This window comes from Microtus ochrogaster, chromosome 2 (genome assembly GCF_000317375.1).
Source record: "Microtus ochrogaster isolate Prairie Vole_2 chromosome 2, MicOch1.0, whole genome shotgun sequence".
NCBI lineage: Eukaryota > Metazoa > Chordata > Mammalia > Rodentia > Cricetidae > Microtus > Microtus ochrogaster.
This window is the reverse complement of record NC_022010.1, coordinates 69575811-69592906: the sequence shown is the minus strand read 5'-3', so window position 1 is coordinate 69592906 and position 17096 is coordinate 69575811. Positions and strand designations below refer to the sequence as shown.

Sequence of the window (17096 nt, the reverse complement as noted above, 5' to 3'; positions counted from 1 at the left end):
ACCACAGCTGCAGGGGACACCACCACAGCTGCAGGGGACACCACCACAGCTGCAGGGGACACCACCACAGCTGCAGGGGACACCACCACAGCTGCGGGGAACACCACCACAGCTGCGGGGGACACCACCACAGCTGCGGGGGACACCACCACAGCTGCGGGGGACACCACCACAGCTGCAGGGAACACCACCACAGCTGCAGGGAACACCACCACAGCTGCAGGGAACACCACCACAGCTGCAGGGAACACCACCACAGCTGCAGGGAACACCACTAGCTGTGAGATAGAGCCATTTATTAAAAGTTAAAAAGCGGGAAATTTTTTGGTGGTGGAGCAAAGTGCTAACCCAAGGCTGGCCACAGTAACCATCGCCTGGTGCAGATGACCCAGCAGGTTTGCTGGGAGCTGCTACCAAGATCTGAGCATCCTTGGTTCTCATGCTGGTCCTGTGTCCTTGCTGTCCACTCCTACCAACAGTTCTGTCTGACTGAACGCCACTGAGAGACTGCAAAGCCTCCGGAGGGGATGAGAGGCCAGGGCCCCCTGCAGGCCCCACACACCAGGGGACACAGGGAAGGAGCATGGCACTCGGGGTGCACAGGCAGAAGGAGACCATCCAGGTGCAGTGATGCATGCCTGCAATCCGGGATGACGGCTGGGGAAGGTCGGCCTGTGCAATACAGTGAGACGTCATCCTTCCATGAACACAACACCAGAAGCATGTGAGGAGTCTAGAAAAGTGCTGTCTTTTTTTTTTTTCTGAGTAATTACTGAGTTCAATATAAAACCAGTCTGAGAACACCCCTTAGGTACAAACAGCATTAGAAGCCTGTCACCGAGACCTCCATTCTCAACTAAAGAACAACTGGGCAGTTAACATCACTGGGTTAAGCTACCAGGAAAGCCATGACACACAAGTAGGAGTAAGGAAGGAGTACCTCTTTGACGTTCTGCAGGGTTTCCGGGGTGATGGTGAAGTCAACGGGACTTGGGGTCAGCTTCCCCTTCTGAGGCTGAAATGGAGGTAAAACCACAGTCAGAGGGCGAGGACCCATGGGTGGAGAAAGCAGCTCTTCCTTCTGACTCAAATGAACGGCAGCACAGGAGACTAACTGGAGGGATGACTCCAGACACACCCAGGTCCATCCACCCAGTACTGTTCGTCCGTACCGCCAGGGCCAGGAGTCTACTGGAGGTCAGACCTCGGGGACAGAATGGTAAAGCTGGCAGACAGGAACTGCTGCCACCTCACACCGAGGAAAGCAGGATACACGGACATAACTCTGCTCGTTATGTGCAGAGTTGAACCAGACTGGCCTGTGCTGTCTACCTAGGAGCATTCCAGAATCCATTCATAGGGTCAGGCTACACAGAAGCCTGCCTGGCACCACACCCACAGGCCAGCGGACCCAAGAACCAGCTGGAGAGAGGGTGCCACTCACTTCCCAGGCCTGCTCCTCTGAGTGCGCAGCTCAGCACATCCACAGCACGCTCTCTAGTTGCAGTGCTCTTCTTGCTGCACTTGTGAACCACATGCCAGGGTAAACTGTACCCTGGGATGAGGCCTCCCACTATCTATCCATCGATCGACTGACCTACACACCTACCTACCTATTTTTGAAGCAGTCTCTCTACATAGCCCTGTCTTAGAACTCACTTTGTAGACCAGGCTGCCCTTGAGTGCTGGGATTAAAGGTGCATGCTACCACACCCAACCATTTAAAGGTTTTCTGAGACAGGATCTCATCGTCTGTAGACAGCACAGGGTGGCTTTGAGCATACCATGCAGCCCAGGCTAACACTGAATTCCTGGTGACCATCCTGCCTTCTAGACATGGAATTACAAATGTGAGCTACCATGCTTGACTAACACCTAACTCTTGAAGGCCCTGTGCTGACAGAATCCCATGAGCAGAGATGGGTCCTGCAGAACGCAGTCACTGCTCTAGGCCTGAGCATCTTAGGAGGCTCTGCAGTCACAGGCTTCAGAGAGGCCTGGGCTCAGGGTGGAGATGGGACTCACTGTTCTTCACAAAATATGAAGCTTTCCTTGTCGCTACAAGTTTGTTTTAGGACATAATGTCCAAAACACTTTCAAGTAGATTATTTAAAGGACCATGACAGAAAAGAAGAACAGAGCCATCTTTTAAAACATGTAATTTTCAAAAGAAAAACAATTTAATTATATTTTACATAAATCAGGAGCTGTACATAGTAACCACAACACTGGGAGTCCTGAAAATGTTACCCAAATAAAGAATGCAAATGAGGGCCTTGGTGATGACTCTGCTAACATCATGCACCAGCAACTCCAATCCCGCCTTGGGACTCACTTCCTGAACATCCCAAGGACGTCCCTTCATAGTGCGACACAAAGTGCAAATGCTCCTGACTGTCAACCCTCACCAGATGCCCCGCCAAAGTTCCTGTTCCTTGGGGTGCAGCGCCATGGCGGGGTCCACTGGGCTTACCCAGCACTAACATGGGGACGGTATACTGAGTAGCCTGCTCTACACGCTCATGAGCTGCCGTGGGCACTACACCCCTGCCTGCCCCACCCAGCTCCCCTAGAGGTGTGCAGCAGGCCCTCCCAGCACCCCGAAGGCTTCAGAGCAAGTTCCTGTGGTAGCTCTGGCCGATACTGGTCGGCAACCCAGCTGTGCTACCCCAGGCAGCTCTCCAGTCTGGGCTTTCTCCCAGGTCCCTCGCAAGCATGGTCACTGAGTCCCAGAACCCCTTGGACACTCCAGTCTGATGGAGGGGCAGCAGGATGGTGAGGAGACAAACTGGCCGCTGGCCAGGGCTGAGAGTGCTGCTCCCAGGGGACACAGGCCAGCATGTGGCTGCCTCTGTGAGGCCCGAGAGACTGTGCTGGGGATGCCCCCATTGCCATTTGTCACACATGTACTGTTCCTGCTGACTCCGTGTGATCATGAGAGCAGTGGCCCTCAACCTCCTAATGCTGCACCCTTTAATACAATTCTTCGTGTTCTGGTTATCCCCAACCATAAAGTTATTTTCATTGCTACTTCATAACTAATATTGTTACTGTATATAGGTATCTGTATTTACTGACATTCTTAGGTGACCCTCTAAAGAGGTCATGACCCACAACAGATTGTGAACCACTGATGTAGGCTATGGGACATGTTATGAACTACCCCAAGTGGCTGCAGCAATGGTGGTAAGGGACCAGCTACCCAAGATGGCATGGAAAGGCATTAAAAAAATTTGTTACTGTAGAATATAGGCCAAATGTGTGGTCATCAGAAAGAGTTGGGCCTGCACAGTCCCTGTGTTCTCATGGGGCACAGCACGACAGCAATTTGTCTCAGTGTGTCACTGCAACTGAGGGCCAAGGTGAATATGTCCTTTGCAGGACAGACAGTATGCCTACTGCGTAATGTAGAGTGGCGTTTCCTAAACGGGGGCTGCAGACCCAGAAGGTGGGCATTACTGGGCTATAGAAACAGTGCCCATGCTGGGGCTTACGTCACACCAGGTGCTTGTGCCCTGGCAGACCCAGCTTATTGGCTTGTGAACTGGAGCTAGCCCAGCTCACAGGGAGCCTGGGATCCCGGGGTGAGGCTTACAGCGGAGTGAACGATGAATTCACAGGTCTTGGTCAGGTCCTTGGCCAGCAGGGACCGCCGCATGTCACAGCGCAGGGTGTACTAGAGGAGAAGCAGGAGAGACAAACGCCAGATCAGTAGATAACAACACACAGAGTGACAGTCAACCTCTCTTAAGGACACGGGGACAGTGGATCTGTTTCACACAGCTGATATCCATGAGAGAACTAATGTGTAAAGTAAGGGCATATCTAAGGAAAGCACGCGCAGCCGTTCCCCAGGCAGACAGCAGAGCTCCGGGACTGGAAGGCTCCATTGCAGCTGGCTGTCCCGCTCCCATGTGAGCCCAGACAAACTGCAGCCCGTGGACACAGGCTGACCTGTGATGGGGTTCAGGAGCCGTCGGGCACTTCGCCCACCAAGCACCCCATTGTATACTAGATGTGGGCACCAGAGCTAAGTTCAGCACGCCATCCTGAGGAGTTTCTCACCTACCAACAAGAAGCCATGGATGGCAGCATGAAAATAACACAAAAACAAACAGAACTCCAGGAAATCCTAAGAACTATTTCTATGTATTTAACCAAGAAATAAAGGTGGTATTTTTTAAAAGTTAAAAACACAGAGACACAGAGAAGAGAGAGAACTGTGGTTAAGCTCCATGTCCCCAGCCATCCTCCCAGCCCTGTCCATCACTCTCCAGATGGGCAGGAGAGAGGCGCACAGAAGACACTGGCTTTGCCTTGGCTTGTCCATTTTGTGGAGGGTGTGGTGGTTTTTCTGAGCTCGTCACTGCTGGAGTTCCTGTTGTGAGGATCCTGTCCTCCTCAGGAACTGGCCTCTAAGCTTACTTGGTTGTGGCATAGGAACTGTGACCATAAATCCCTGGCCATGAGCTGAGGCAGCTCAGAAACCACCCAAGTGCTAGACAGACATTAGGAAAAAACTTCAGGGAGTCAGGGTGTGGCCAACTCACACTTGCTTAATATGTGCAGAGCTCTGTTGGACAGAGTTCAAGGCCAGCCTGGTCTACAGAGCAAGTTCCAGGACTGGCTCTATAGCTACTGGGAAACCCTGTCTCCAAACCGCCCCCCTCCCCAAAAATAGTACACAGCCCTAGGTTCCATTCTCAGCATCATAAATTAGACCTCAGACCCTCATAAAATTCCTGTTTAATCAACTTACCTGTTCTATTGCTCTAATCACATAGGAAAAGCTTTTGAATTATGTCAAAAATAATTTTCATACCTAGAATAGCTAAGACTCTTATAAGACACTCCATTCTTACGTACAACCTTTCCACATGAGATAGGTTCCTGTATATCTGAGGTACTACAAGGGAGGTAAAGCATTTTTATAAGAATCATCTCTTACATGCAAGGATCTTAAAATTTATTTATGTGTATGTGTGGTATGTATATTCTCTAGTGAGAATGCAATCTGTTCTCCCCAAACCAGACAAGCTTACAGAGGACTGATGTGTGTGCGTGCAAGTGCGTGCGTGCATGCGCGCACACACACATCACTTGTAAATCAATGAATCATGTGATCTGCTGGGGGGGCAGCAAGGTGAAACAAAAAGGGTAATTTCTATGTTATGCTCAAGAAGGGGTCAAGGCCTCCCTCATCTACTGACTCAATTAACTTACAGTACTGATATACAAGCTGTTACAAGGGGGATAGAGACATGGCTCAGTGGTTAAAAGTACTTGCTACTTCTGTAGAGGACCTGGATTTGATCCCAGTGTCCACATAGTGGCTTAAAACCATCCCTATTTAACTCCAGTTCCAGGGGATTTGAAACCCTCTTCTGGCCTGCATGGTCACTGCATGCATATGGAGCATAGACACACATGCAAGGAAACACCCACACATGAAATAAACGTTTTAAGAGTTGTTACTAGTGCATGCCCCAGCACTCCAGAGAGCGCAAGTGGAGCGCTATGAGCTCCAGGACAGCAGGGCAATTACACAGAGAAACCCTGTCTCCACAGCCAAACCGAACGAAGACTATAAGGCAGCCATCAACTCCTGTGTTCAGCACTCCACAGAACTCACTGTGCGACATTCTGTGTGACAGGACTGTGCCCAGCTCTTCATGTTATTCTCTCACTAACCCAGCAGCCAAGTTGGGTAGGCTGCTGGAGGAGGCTCGAGAGAGGTGGGATTTGAACTGACCCGCCCACTACAAAACCTACACCAAATCCTTGCGCAGTGTGACGGCAGGGCTGCGCTGTAAACCCTGTGTCTTCTGACTCTGTAACTGACTCCCTCAGGTCCTGCACAATGATCAGGAGGAGCGAGTCCGAGAAGGTCAGAAGGTAGCAAGAGGCCAGGCTTCAGCAACCTTAGCAAAGGAGATATAGGGCTGGATTTTTTTTTTAAGGTTTAAAATGCTGTGTTGTGTGTGGGTGTCTATGTGGATATATGCAAGTGATGGAAGTTGCTCGTGGGGTGCATGGGACTTCCCTGGAGTTAGAGTTACAGGTGGCTGTGAACTGCCCACTCTGAGTGCTAGGGATTGAACTCTGGCCTCTGCAGGAGCAGTAAGTACTTTTACCTCTGAACGATCTCTCCAATACACAGCCCTCCACACATGTACAGTATTTTTAACTGTGAAAGGGAGACTAGAGTTTGTTTGTTTGTTTGTTTGTTTTTGAGACAGGATTTCTCTGTGTAGCCCTGGCTGTCCTGAAATTCACTGGTACTGCTCTGAGCTGTAATATAAAATTCTGTCAGTACAGACACAAGAGCAGAACTCAGTCAGAAGTAACTCGAAAGCCTTGGCAAGTCAGGAGTTTAAAGTAGGTTATGTTTTAAACCCTTTATTTTGTCTTACGATTTTTATATTATGGTGCTACAATACAGCTCAGATTATAAATGAAGAAGTTTCTTATGTCTATAGAATTTGAGGGAGTATGAGGACTTAACAGCAAAGCTTTTGCCAGGCACGCCTTTAATCCCAGCACTTGGGATGCAGAGAGGCAGGCGGATCTCAGTTTTTAAAATAGATATATGTGTGGTATGTGTCTTTTGGGCATAGGTGCCCACCGAGACCCGAGGCATGAGGATCATCCTGAATTCCAGTCCAGGGAGTTGTGAGCAGTACCCAGTCTTAACTGGTGGGACCTCTTTCCAGCACCATTTTTGTTTTTTAGATTTATTTTAAGTGTGTATATGCATTCGTGTGTGTGTGTATGTATGTGTGTTATTGCTTGAAACATGTATAAGAAGGGCTGAGAACATTTTCTTGACAGAAAGGTAGCTTTTGCAATACAGTACACCATTCTATGTCATTCACCTTGACGGATTTTCAAGCAATTCGTGAAACTCACATTAAAATAAACCCTTAGTTAACTCCCCCAAATATTTTTTTAATGTGCTAGATTTTAAGCAAATGAGTGGCATTTACTAAGTCCAAATGTGATCAACTGAAATTTGATTGACAAATCAAACAACTTCCCAATCTCCTGCCTCTTTGTGCATCCTATGACTGCTGTGTTTTCTCACTTAGCAAGGGAGCTGCTGCAAGGCAGACTACACAAAAGTACCTTTCTTTGCCAGGAATGAAGGAAGGGGCTCTGTCTCTGGCTGAGTCATGGCTGGGCTCTGCTCCTGAGACAATAGCAACTGTGAAGGCCATCCCTCACCATCAGAGGTAGACAGGAAGTCATAAATCCACTTCCCCTCATTTACAAGGTTTGCTCAATGAAGAATACAGCCTATGTTGAAACGCAGCCTTTGGGTATTACACAAAGGGATACTCATAAGAATAAAACAGACAAGTCAGCGCTGGTGCCAGAAGGAGACTGAAGCAGATCTGCGCCCCTGATGGTGTCAGTGTGGCCTGAGAAAATGCAAAGAAACAAAGGAACTTTAAGGAAGAAGTTATAGCAATGGCTCCTACTCCATACAAGGGTCACAGAGCTCTGGGTATAACTCTGTGTTGCAGCATGTGTGAGGTACCACACAAATAGTAAGTCATACACGAAATGCAGTTAGCAGGCCAGAATGAGAAATCAGTACAGCATGCACACAAGCAGTCTTGGAACCATTATCAGACCCTCGAGTTCCGCTATTTCAGTGAAGGAAGACAGTCAAGCTGGTCTTCAGCAGGAAGGTAACAGTGCCCGGTATGTGGAGCAGGAACTCACCTGAATGTTGACAAACACGCCGTGGTAAGTCTCATACAGCACCTTGCTGCCCTTGACATGCAGAGGGAACTCAAAGGGAATCTCAGTCTTGCCACTGGGGAGCTTTCCTGGCTTCAGCACATCTATGGTGCTGTTGAGAATCTGGATCGGCTGTCAACAGAAATCAGCTTCAGCCATCAGCACACTGTGTCTGTCTGTCTCTCCCTGTAGTCATGCTACACTGTCTGTCTCTCCCTGTAGTGATGCTACACTATGTCTGTCTCTCCCTGTAGTCACGCTAAACCAGGGAGCCTGAATGCTCCTGAGCTTCCAGTGTGCTGGCTGGACACAAATAGTAAGCTGCTTCTGTTTTTAAGTCTGCGCAACAATGGTTCATTTCTTTAAAAATTTTCCTTACTACACTTAATTTAGTGTGCGTGAGTGTGTGTGAGGCGCACACACATACCAGTGTGCACGTGGAAGTCAGAGGACAACTCTGGAGCTCAGTGTGGTCCTTCCACTGTGTGGGTCCTAGTGATCCAATCCAGGATGTCAGCAGTTGAGCCATCTCACTGGTCCAACACAGCTCATTTCAAACACAGGGCACTGCGGTGCTGGACACAGCAGGAGCTGAAGCCAGGTGTGCCTGTGTCCTGCTCAAAGGCCTCACTGGACTGTCCTAAGAACACCATCTGCAGAATAAGTAAGCAGGCTAGCACTGATGCTGCGGGGCCAGGCTGGACAGCATGCGGCCCAGAGCTGTTCCCTACCTGCCATCTCTCAGCACTGTTCCCACAGCCTGGGCCTCCCCAGGCCTCAGCACTGCAGCTCCCCACACAGAGTCCTCAGAGGGCTCCATAGAGAGGAAAATAGGGTTTTCACTCAGGAAGTCGAATTTTTATAATTTCTATTTTATTTCATCTTATTTTAGATAGAGTCTCCCTGTATAACCCTCTGCCTCAGCCTCCGGAGGACTGGACCACAAGCATGGACTCCACCTCCTGCTGGCTGCACGCTTTCGGAGCTTTGGTTTGCTATCACCCCAAGAGAATCCCTAGTGGACCAAAATTAGACAGATGCAAAGGCAGGATACTACTAAACCTAAATAAGCTCATGTTCTTCCTCTAAAAGAGCTCACATGGCCTTCAAGGAAAAAAAATCCTAAGTTTGGGGAACTTTCTAGAATATAAACTCTACCGCAAACAACAAAATCATGCAAGTGCTCCGTGCTCTGAGTGCGTCTCCCTTCGGTGTGGAGCTCAGCAGGAGCAGTGTACAAGTGTGACCCACAGACACGGACCGCGGGCCACGAGCACTTCTGGAGCTCTGCCCTGGGACCATGGAAGTGAGTGCTTTCCTCTGACCCCAGCACAGCCGGGTCAGGCACGTGCAAGCATCTGTTGGCAGGACAGAGAAACACACAGTGTGTGTGGACCGTGAGCCTTGCAGCGTGACCACAGCACACAGCGTCAGCGCTGCACTGGCTCTTACCTTCACTGAGTTGTAAAAGGCCTCAAACACGCCCACACTTTTGGCACTGAGCTGGAGGTTTACAGTCCCTTCCATGGTCAGAGACACTCCCTGGTGCTGGACAGAGTCCTTGCTGGAGATGACCACCACACCAGACAGCATTTCCTGGGGACAAGAGACAGCCTCCAGTCAGCACAGCACAGCTCCCTGCACAATCCTGCTAAGAGACTCACACACTCTGTGGAGATGTTCCAACCCTTCCAACCCTGCCCACCCTGCCCACCCTGCCCACCAAGTAAACTAACCAGAATTAAGTTCCCAAGCTGTGTGGGAAATAAGAGTGAGGCAGTGAATGAACTGCACTTCCTAGGAGCTCTCAGCCCCATCAGAGCTGGAGAGATATCAGTGCTGTCATTCCTCCCAGTCTACTAATGTCGGCCTTAGGGCTGCCAGAGTTCAGCAGGTAAAGGCACCAAACCTGCTGTCTGTCAGGAGAGCACCAAATGCACTAGCTGTCTTCTGACCTGCACGCACACGAGTGAAATAGAAGAAACTCGTTCTCCCTGATAATAAGCTGAAGCCTAGAGTAATGCCTGGGGTTGAGAAGAAACTACAGAGAAAACAGCATGTATCAGCAGCACTACTGGAACTGAGGTGATGAAGGAGAGCAAGCAGAGGAGTGGCTTCGCTTTGAATAGTAAGTGATCCACCCTGCTAAGAGGTCAGTCAGTAGTCAAGGGCAAAGATGTGACACTGAGGGATGGGTGTCACAGAGGACTGTCCCGTGTTCAACTGTAGTCACACTGGCCCCCAACCCAACACATGCCCTCCCACTCCTCTAGGAACTCCGTCCTCTGAGCTGGCACCAGGACCACCTACAAAGCACTCTGCTATGCTGCAGTGGAAAGCAAGGACAAACCATTAGGACCTGACTCCGCCCAGGGCATTGATGGGGTGCTGAGTGGGGAGGGCCCAGCAAATGAAAAACAGTAGAAAGAGGGGCTGTGGTGGTGACTGCTGAGTGTCAACCTGACAGGAGACAGCTCTGGGCCGCCTGTGCGGACTATGCAGATGAGGTTAACTGAGGTGAGGATCCCACCCTAACTACACTGAGAAGAGCAGCTGAGCACTCATATCCTCAGCTTCCTGACTGCAGACGCTGCCTGACCAGCTTCCTTGAGACCCTTCACCATGGATTCCACAGTGGACTGGGAGCCAAAACCAATCCTTGTTTCCCTGAGCTGCCTCTGCCAGGGCATTTTATCTCAGCAATATGAGAAGAAACTAACACAGGGCCCAACTGCCAAACGGTCCTGGCTGGCTCTACGCAGCAGGAGCTGCAGACTGCAGCACTAACTGGGCGGAGAACACAGATTTCAGGCTATACCAGGGCCGAGTGAGCACAGAAGAGAACTCAGAATAGAGCTGGGGCAGGAGGAAGATGGGAAGAACAACCAATGGCTCAGCAGGGAGAAAGTACAAGCAGCCCTGATGTGCAGGGCACATGCTTAAACCTATCCAGCTGCAGAGCCCAAGTCAAACACCCTGCAGGGACAGGCAGGTGATCCAGTGTCCAGGCCAGCACAGGAGCAGCTGTGACAAGCACAGGATCACAAAGACAAGTTTGCTGCAGCCCAATTGTCAAACGGGCTGGGATAATTCTCAACACATCTCTCATGTACTTCATAAGGACTAGGTTATGAATCAGGAAACGAGCCTTCTCAGGAGTATCAGGTGACAAATGAGGAGAGAGGTCCACTTACAGCTTCTAACTGTGCTTCTTCAAAGGTGCAGTGCCCTCCACAAGACCCTGCAGTCCTCCTAGTTCAGAGACGTCTGTTACACACTTACAGCGCTACAGTTCGTGTTAGCAATCTAGCAGGACAGCTCTTAGTCACTGCTGTTATTGTGAAGAGACACCATGGTCAAGGCAGCTTATGAAACCAAGTGTTTAGTTGGGAGTTTGCTTACAGTTCTAGGGGTGAATCCAGGACCACCACGGTGGGGAGCATGGCAGGAGGCAGGCAGGTAGGAGCTAAAAGCTTATATCCTGATTCACAAACACCGAACAGAGAGACTGGGCCTGGTGTGGGCTTCAGGAACCTCAAACCCCAGTGCTACTGCCTCCTCCAACAAGGACACAGCTCTTAATGCTTCCCAAACAATTCCACCTACTACAGACCGAGTATTCAAATGTGAGCCAGCGGGGGCCATTCTCATTCAACAAGCACAATAACGTAGACTATTATGTGTTCTTTCTTTTTAAAGATTTATTTATCTTGTTTCAGGAGTGTGGGTGTTTTATCTGAGTGTTTGCCCTTGGAGGTCAGAAGAGGGTGTGGGATCCCCTGGAACTGGGAAGCTGAGTTGGTTGTGAACCACCATGTAGAGGCTGGGAATCAAACCAGGATCCTCTAAAAAGCAGCCTGTGCTTCCATTTTTAAATAGGACTTCCATTCTGCAACTTTTCCTTCTAGATAACTAACCGGCTGTCATGCATAAGATTTCTACTCTAGTTTAAAGACGCTACGTCCATGCCCACGCCACATAAGACAAATGGACATGGGGTTCTGAGGTCTTCTGGGGTGTGGGTAGGTAACAGTACCCACCCCATGGCACAGACATCCCTTGTCATAACCTGGCTGGGCTCCGAGTGTATTTCCTTTATACCTCACAAGTGCAGTATTCAATGGTATTACTTTCATGAGCACATGTATCAGATTTAAGAATAAGGCATTCTGAATTCATAAAAACAAATGAATTCTATTTACATTACAGGAAGATGTACTGCAGGCTCCTCCAGTGCCCCAAAGGCATAACATAACTCACAATGTCATGCACATGTCCGTTTCAAGTACCTGTTACTGCACCACACAAAGGCACAAGTGTCACCACCTTGGGGCTACACAATGCTAGACTCTGCACAGCCTGCTTGCATGTGATCTTAGCCCTCCCTCAGTCCACGGTGGGCGGAGTCTGACAACAGTGCAGTGCTTGGCAACACTGGGGGTGCCACTGGTGGAGTACAGCTCTGAGGGTGAGCGAACCATCTTAGCGTCTGAGTCTACCGTGGGGCACATTCATAGTTAGCCTAAAAGTATCACCTCTCAGGTCTGAAAATACAGCATTTGAGTAGATGCCATTTTCATTTTACAGATGAGAACTGAGACTCAGAGTCCTGGACTTAGAGATAAGGTGGACTCTTGACTGCAATCCCAACACTCCAGATGCTACTACAGGGGACTGCTGCAAGTTCAAAGGGGCCTCAGCTGCAGTGACAGACAGACAGACAAAGAAACAGGGAAGTACCTGTCACCAAGCACTACTGAATTTGATCCCCAGGACAGAAAAGAATGGACTCAGTGTCTGTCTGTGTGTGTTATGTACATACTAACATACACATATAAATAAGTAAATGTTAAAGAAAAACAAGGAAAAAGGCAAATCAGATGTTCTCTCATCTGTGTTGACACGTCACTGAGACCCTCCAGCAGAGCATCTCATGGCTGGAAAGGACAGAGCGCTCTGCCGTGAGCAGGTGACACAAGCACATGCTATCACGGAACATAGTACATACTCGCACAGAAAAGTAAGATGTTCTCCAACTATGGAACTAGACGTCAGGTTTTCACCCAATGGGAAGACTTTTAGGGAGAAGGTGGGTGCCCTGGGAACAAGGCTGCAGAGGCCATATGTCTTGGTATGAAGACCCCAATATTTTCTGTTCAAAGCCAGCCTGGTCCACAGAGACACTTCCAGGGCAGCTAGGGTTACCCAGAGAAACCCTCTCTTGAAAAACAAAACAAACATATAAATAAATAGAAAAATAAAGGGCTGGTTTTTGCTGTATCCAAATTATATCTCTAATGTGTATGTATCTAAATGTAAAGTTTATCTCTATAAAATATTAACTGGGGAAAGTAGAGCCACATAACTTTCAATGGATTCAGATCTTAGGATTTTGCTACATTTCATTTTGTTCCGTACACATAGGCAGGTCCACATGCACAGCCACACTTTATGGCTATACCTTCTGAAGTTACCACGGCAAAGTTCAGGACATGTTTTTGTGAGTAGACATGTGTGAGTGCGGGTGCAAGTGAGGCCAGAGGTGTCAGATTCCCTGGGGTGGGAATTCCAGGTGATTCTGAGTGGCCTGACATGGGTGCTGGAAACCAGCGTGGATCCCCTCCAAGAGAAAATACCTGCTCTTAACGGCTGACCCTTCTCTCCGGCCCCTTATCGTCTCTGAGACAGGACCTTATGGATCCCAGGCTGTATGAAACTCAGTATGCAGCTGAGGGTGACCACGAGCTTGTGATCCTCCTACCTCTAACTCCTGAGTGGTAAGGGTGCGGGCATCCACCACCACGGCTGGCTTTATGCAGCGCCAGGGACTGAACCCTGGGCTTTGTATAGCCTGGCACCTAGGTGGTGGCACAGGCCTCTAATCCCAGCACTCAGAAAGCAAAGGCAGGCGGTTCTCTGTGAGTTCAGGACCAGCATGGTCTACAGAGTGAGTTTCAGGACAGCTAGGGCTGTTACACAGAGAAACTCTGCCTTGAAAACCGAAACCAAACCAAACCAAAACAAAACAAAAAGCCAAAAACAAAACAAAACAGAATATGGCAATGGGTTGACAGTTTCCCTCAACTGAGGCAGGACAGACTGTTTCCCTGTTTCCTTCATATTCCGATTAAGTATTTTGGCAGTGATCTAGCGTCTTGCCATAGAGTCTAGAGTCCTTTTATACAGGATGATGGGACCTTGGTGGTGTTTGGGTTTTTAGGGGGGAGGGGAATCTTTGAATCTGGCTTTGTGTGGTGAGGGTGGAAGTGGTGTGGGTCACTGGAATCTTTATAACTGTCAGGTCTCCGGTTTTCAGCATCCATTTAGGATGCTCACCGGGATGTCTTCCTTTTCGGCAGCACACTGAATTTGTATGGCCAAACACTGCACACAACTGTATGCAGACGCTAGCGGTGTTTCAATCGCTGATGTCTCCAGGGGGTAGAACCAGGGCGATCGCGTTCTAAAACCACAGAAGTGGGACTGACCAGGGCCTGAAGCACACCTTCTGCAGCCCCGTAAGGAGCGACAGCACGGGGCTGGACCCCGCCCGCCCGCCCGCCCGCGGACGGCCCCAGCCCGTCACAGCGCAGGACCGCAGGGCGCCCCTCCACTCACCCCGGCGTGATACACTTTATTCGCTCTCTTGATCTTGATGTCCAGGGAGGTCCCCATCTCCGATGATCTGCAGAGGCCTCCACTTCCGGCCACTCGTGACAGGGCCGCCACGCCCACTACCCCGACCCTCTCCCGCTGCTTCCGCAGTGGTGCCACGTGACCACCGCCGGCTCCGCTTCTCACACCTCCTTCTTTCCGGCACAGGGGCGGGACTTAGCGCAAACGGGAAGGAAGCCACACACACTTCCGGGAAGGCCGCAGGGAGATCCCAGCGTGCCCCGCGGCTGGGGCGAGGCGAGGCCGCTTGGCGGCGCTTTCCCGTCAGGCTACGCGCGGAGGGCTGCGCGGTGGAGGTGGGTTTCCGGAAGCGACAGTGGACTCTGTCCCCTGTCGTCGGCTTCCTCCGTCCCTGATGCTCGCTCGCGTCTCCCGGGAGGGACCGTCCGTGCCAGCCGCAGGGGCGTGGCCCCGCACTGGCGGTCCGCCGTTCGCTGATTGGCGGATCGCCCCGGTCACGCCCCCGCAGGCCACGCCCCAGGCGCCCTGCCGAGGTCTCGCTCTGTCACTCTCCGGGTGACCTCGCTCTGCCGCGGAGGCTTCTGGGTGCTCCCCAGGCTCGGTCCCGGAAGTGGCGCCCGGCGCCTGCGCGAGCGGAAAGGCCGCGTTCCCTGCCGACACGCACCTGCGCGCTTGCCGTGGTTCAGCAGTTGCCGCAGTGGACGCCGGAAGTGCAGGGGACGTTTCCGCCAGCCGCCTGGTTCCTGAATCACGACTTCTGTAAATGTGTAGCCAGGGCTCTCGCAGAAGGCAGGAGGGCAAATCTTAGTGGTTTGCTACCCAAAGTGATGTGGTGCCAAGATGATGTTTAAATTCCTTGATGCTGGTTTTCTTCAGTACTGATCGCTTTTAAGATGACAGACTTAGGTTTCGAGCATGCCAGGACCCTTGCTCTTGAGGCGTTCCGTGGGCCGAAAGTGCCATGCGGCGGCCGCAGTCACTTTTGAAGGTTAAAATGAGATGCTCCTAAATATTAAGAGATCCGCTTTCAGCTCCTGTCTGCTCTCAGGACTTTCCCGTGTGTCTTAAAGCCTGGCCTAGCGGTTCGGAACCTACAATCACAGTCTAGACTATTGCACAACGAGAAGTGGATCCTGCTCTCCCAGACTCAACCAGCATTTTCTGTTTTGGGGGAAAAAAAAATCTTAGTGCAGGGAAAGGAAAAGAAAAGCGTTTCTTTCCATGAGTCCGTGTCCTAGGCTTGTTTGTTACAGCAGACAGTCTTGTTCCTCCAGGGCAGGTGTGCCAGACTTCCTCCTTGAAAGTTGCACTCATGGTTAAGAAAGGCTATAAAGACAGCTCCTTCCAAGAATTTACCAGTGTTTATCTATTGAATCGTCCTCTGCAGTGGCTTCCAAACGAGAATCACAAGTTTACTTTGCTCGAACACCGACTTTTTTTGTTTTTGTTTTTTGAGACAGGGTTTCTCTGATTTTTTTTTTCTTTCTTTCTTTTTTAGTTTTTAGAGACTGGGTTTCTCTGTAGCTTTGGAGCCTGTCCTGGAACTAACTTTTGTAGACCAGGCTGGCTCAGACTCACAAGAGATCCACCACCGCCCGGCCAAACACTGATCTTTTTAAGCGGTCTTTGTATCTCCTAATCTCACTTAAGGTAAAGTCGCCTTTGGCCAGTTTCAGCTCCTAAATATCAAGACTGCATCAGTGTGACAATGTTGTGACTCAGATGGGACCCTAGGTCTTTTGCTGGAATGATAAAATGGAAGTTGTGATTCTGGCGTGGAAACAAGGCAAGCACCCTAACAGACCACAGCTGGGATCCTCTGAGTTGATGGGGCCTGGAAACCTTCATAAGTAATAGATGGGAAGGCGGGTCGGGCCTTCTCCCCAGACAGCTTCCGGAGAGGATCTGTCTCCAGCTTGTCTTTTCTATCCCTGCACTGCCACTGTCCAGCAGTACACCCGGTGGATTGCCGTTTCTGAAAGATAGTTCAAGACCATTTATCTTCCCTGGCGTCTCTTGAGCTCAGTGAGTAAGGGCCACCACACTTGGTGACAGCCAGGGTTCCATTCCTGGTACAAGGAGAGAGCTAACGCCCACAAGTTGTCCCTTGACCTCCACATGTGCACACACTCTCTAAATGAAAGCTTATTTTTAAGTGGTACTGTCCTCGCCACACAGGAGACTGTCCTTTGACATTTCCATGCCATCCCTATCTGATCATCTTGTCTCCCTTGACACATGAGAACAGGTAGCATGGTGATGAAACAGGCTCTCCTGCCAACGGGCACCGCTGCTGCCTCAGGAAGAGAATCCCCCCTCTCTGGGTCACCTCCCAGCACTAGATCACAAGGCTGCAGCCTCCCCACGTTCACTTCTGGGTCTTCCTGTACAGACCAGGGAGAGGGAAGACACAGGAAAAAAGTGGTTGAAGCAGAATTAGATGAACATCTTTTTATTAAATTCTAAAAGATAATTTCAACTATAGGCATCTTACAGGGACAATATAAGTTCCTTTTAAGATTTTTGTTTTTGTTACGGTGTTTTGCCTACATGCATATCTATGCACCACCTGCGTGCCTGGTGCTCACGGAGGCCAGAAAAGGGCATCAGATCTGCAATAGAGTTGCAGATGGTTGTTGTTGTTCTTTTTTAAAAAATGCAGGCAAGATCCCCAGCGGCAGTAGGCAGCAGAAATGCTGTAGGTCCCAAATGGT

General features: G+C 50.1%; 1 protein-coding gene across 4 annotated transcripts in view; it reads right to left on the bottom strand.

Annotated features, from left to right (window-relative positions):
- The window catches only part of Vps26c (VPS26 endosomal protein sorting factor C), a 23183-nt gene extending 7381 nt beyond the window's left edge, over positions 1–15802 (bottom strand). The window contains exons 1-5 of one of the 4 annotated variants that reach the window (XM_026786479.1): positions 14365–15798; positions 9199–9342; positions 7729–7878; positions 3596–3676; positions 941–1015 (exon numbers count right to left, since the gene is read on the bottom strand). In XM_026786479.1, the coding sequence (XP_026642280.1) occupies positions 941–1015; positions 3596–3676; positions 7729–7878; positions 9199–9342; positions 14365–14421 (507 nt within the window). In that variant the 5' untranslated portion in view covers positions 14422–15798. Of the gene's footprint in view, positions 1–940; positions 1016–3595; positions 3677–7728; positions 7879–9198; positions 9343–14364 lie in introns of all 4 variants that reach the window. The other 3 variants (XM_013352773.2, XM_005345162.3, XM_026786481.1) reach the window with 3 other exon arrangements.
- Between the last annotated feature and the right edge of the window lie 1294 nt (positions 15803–17096).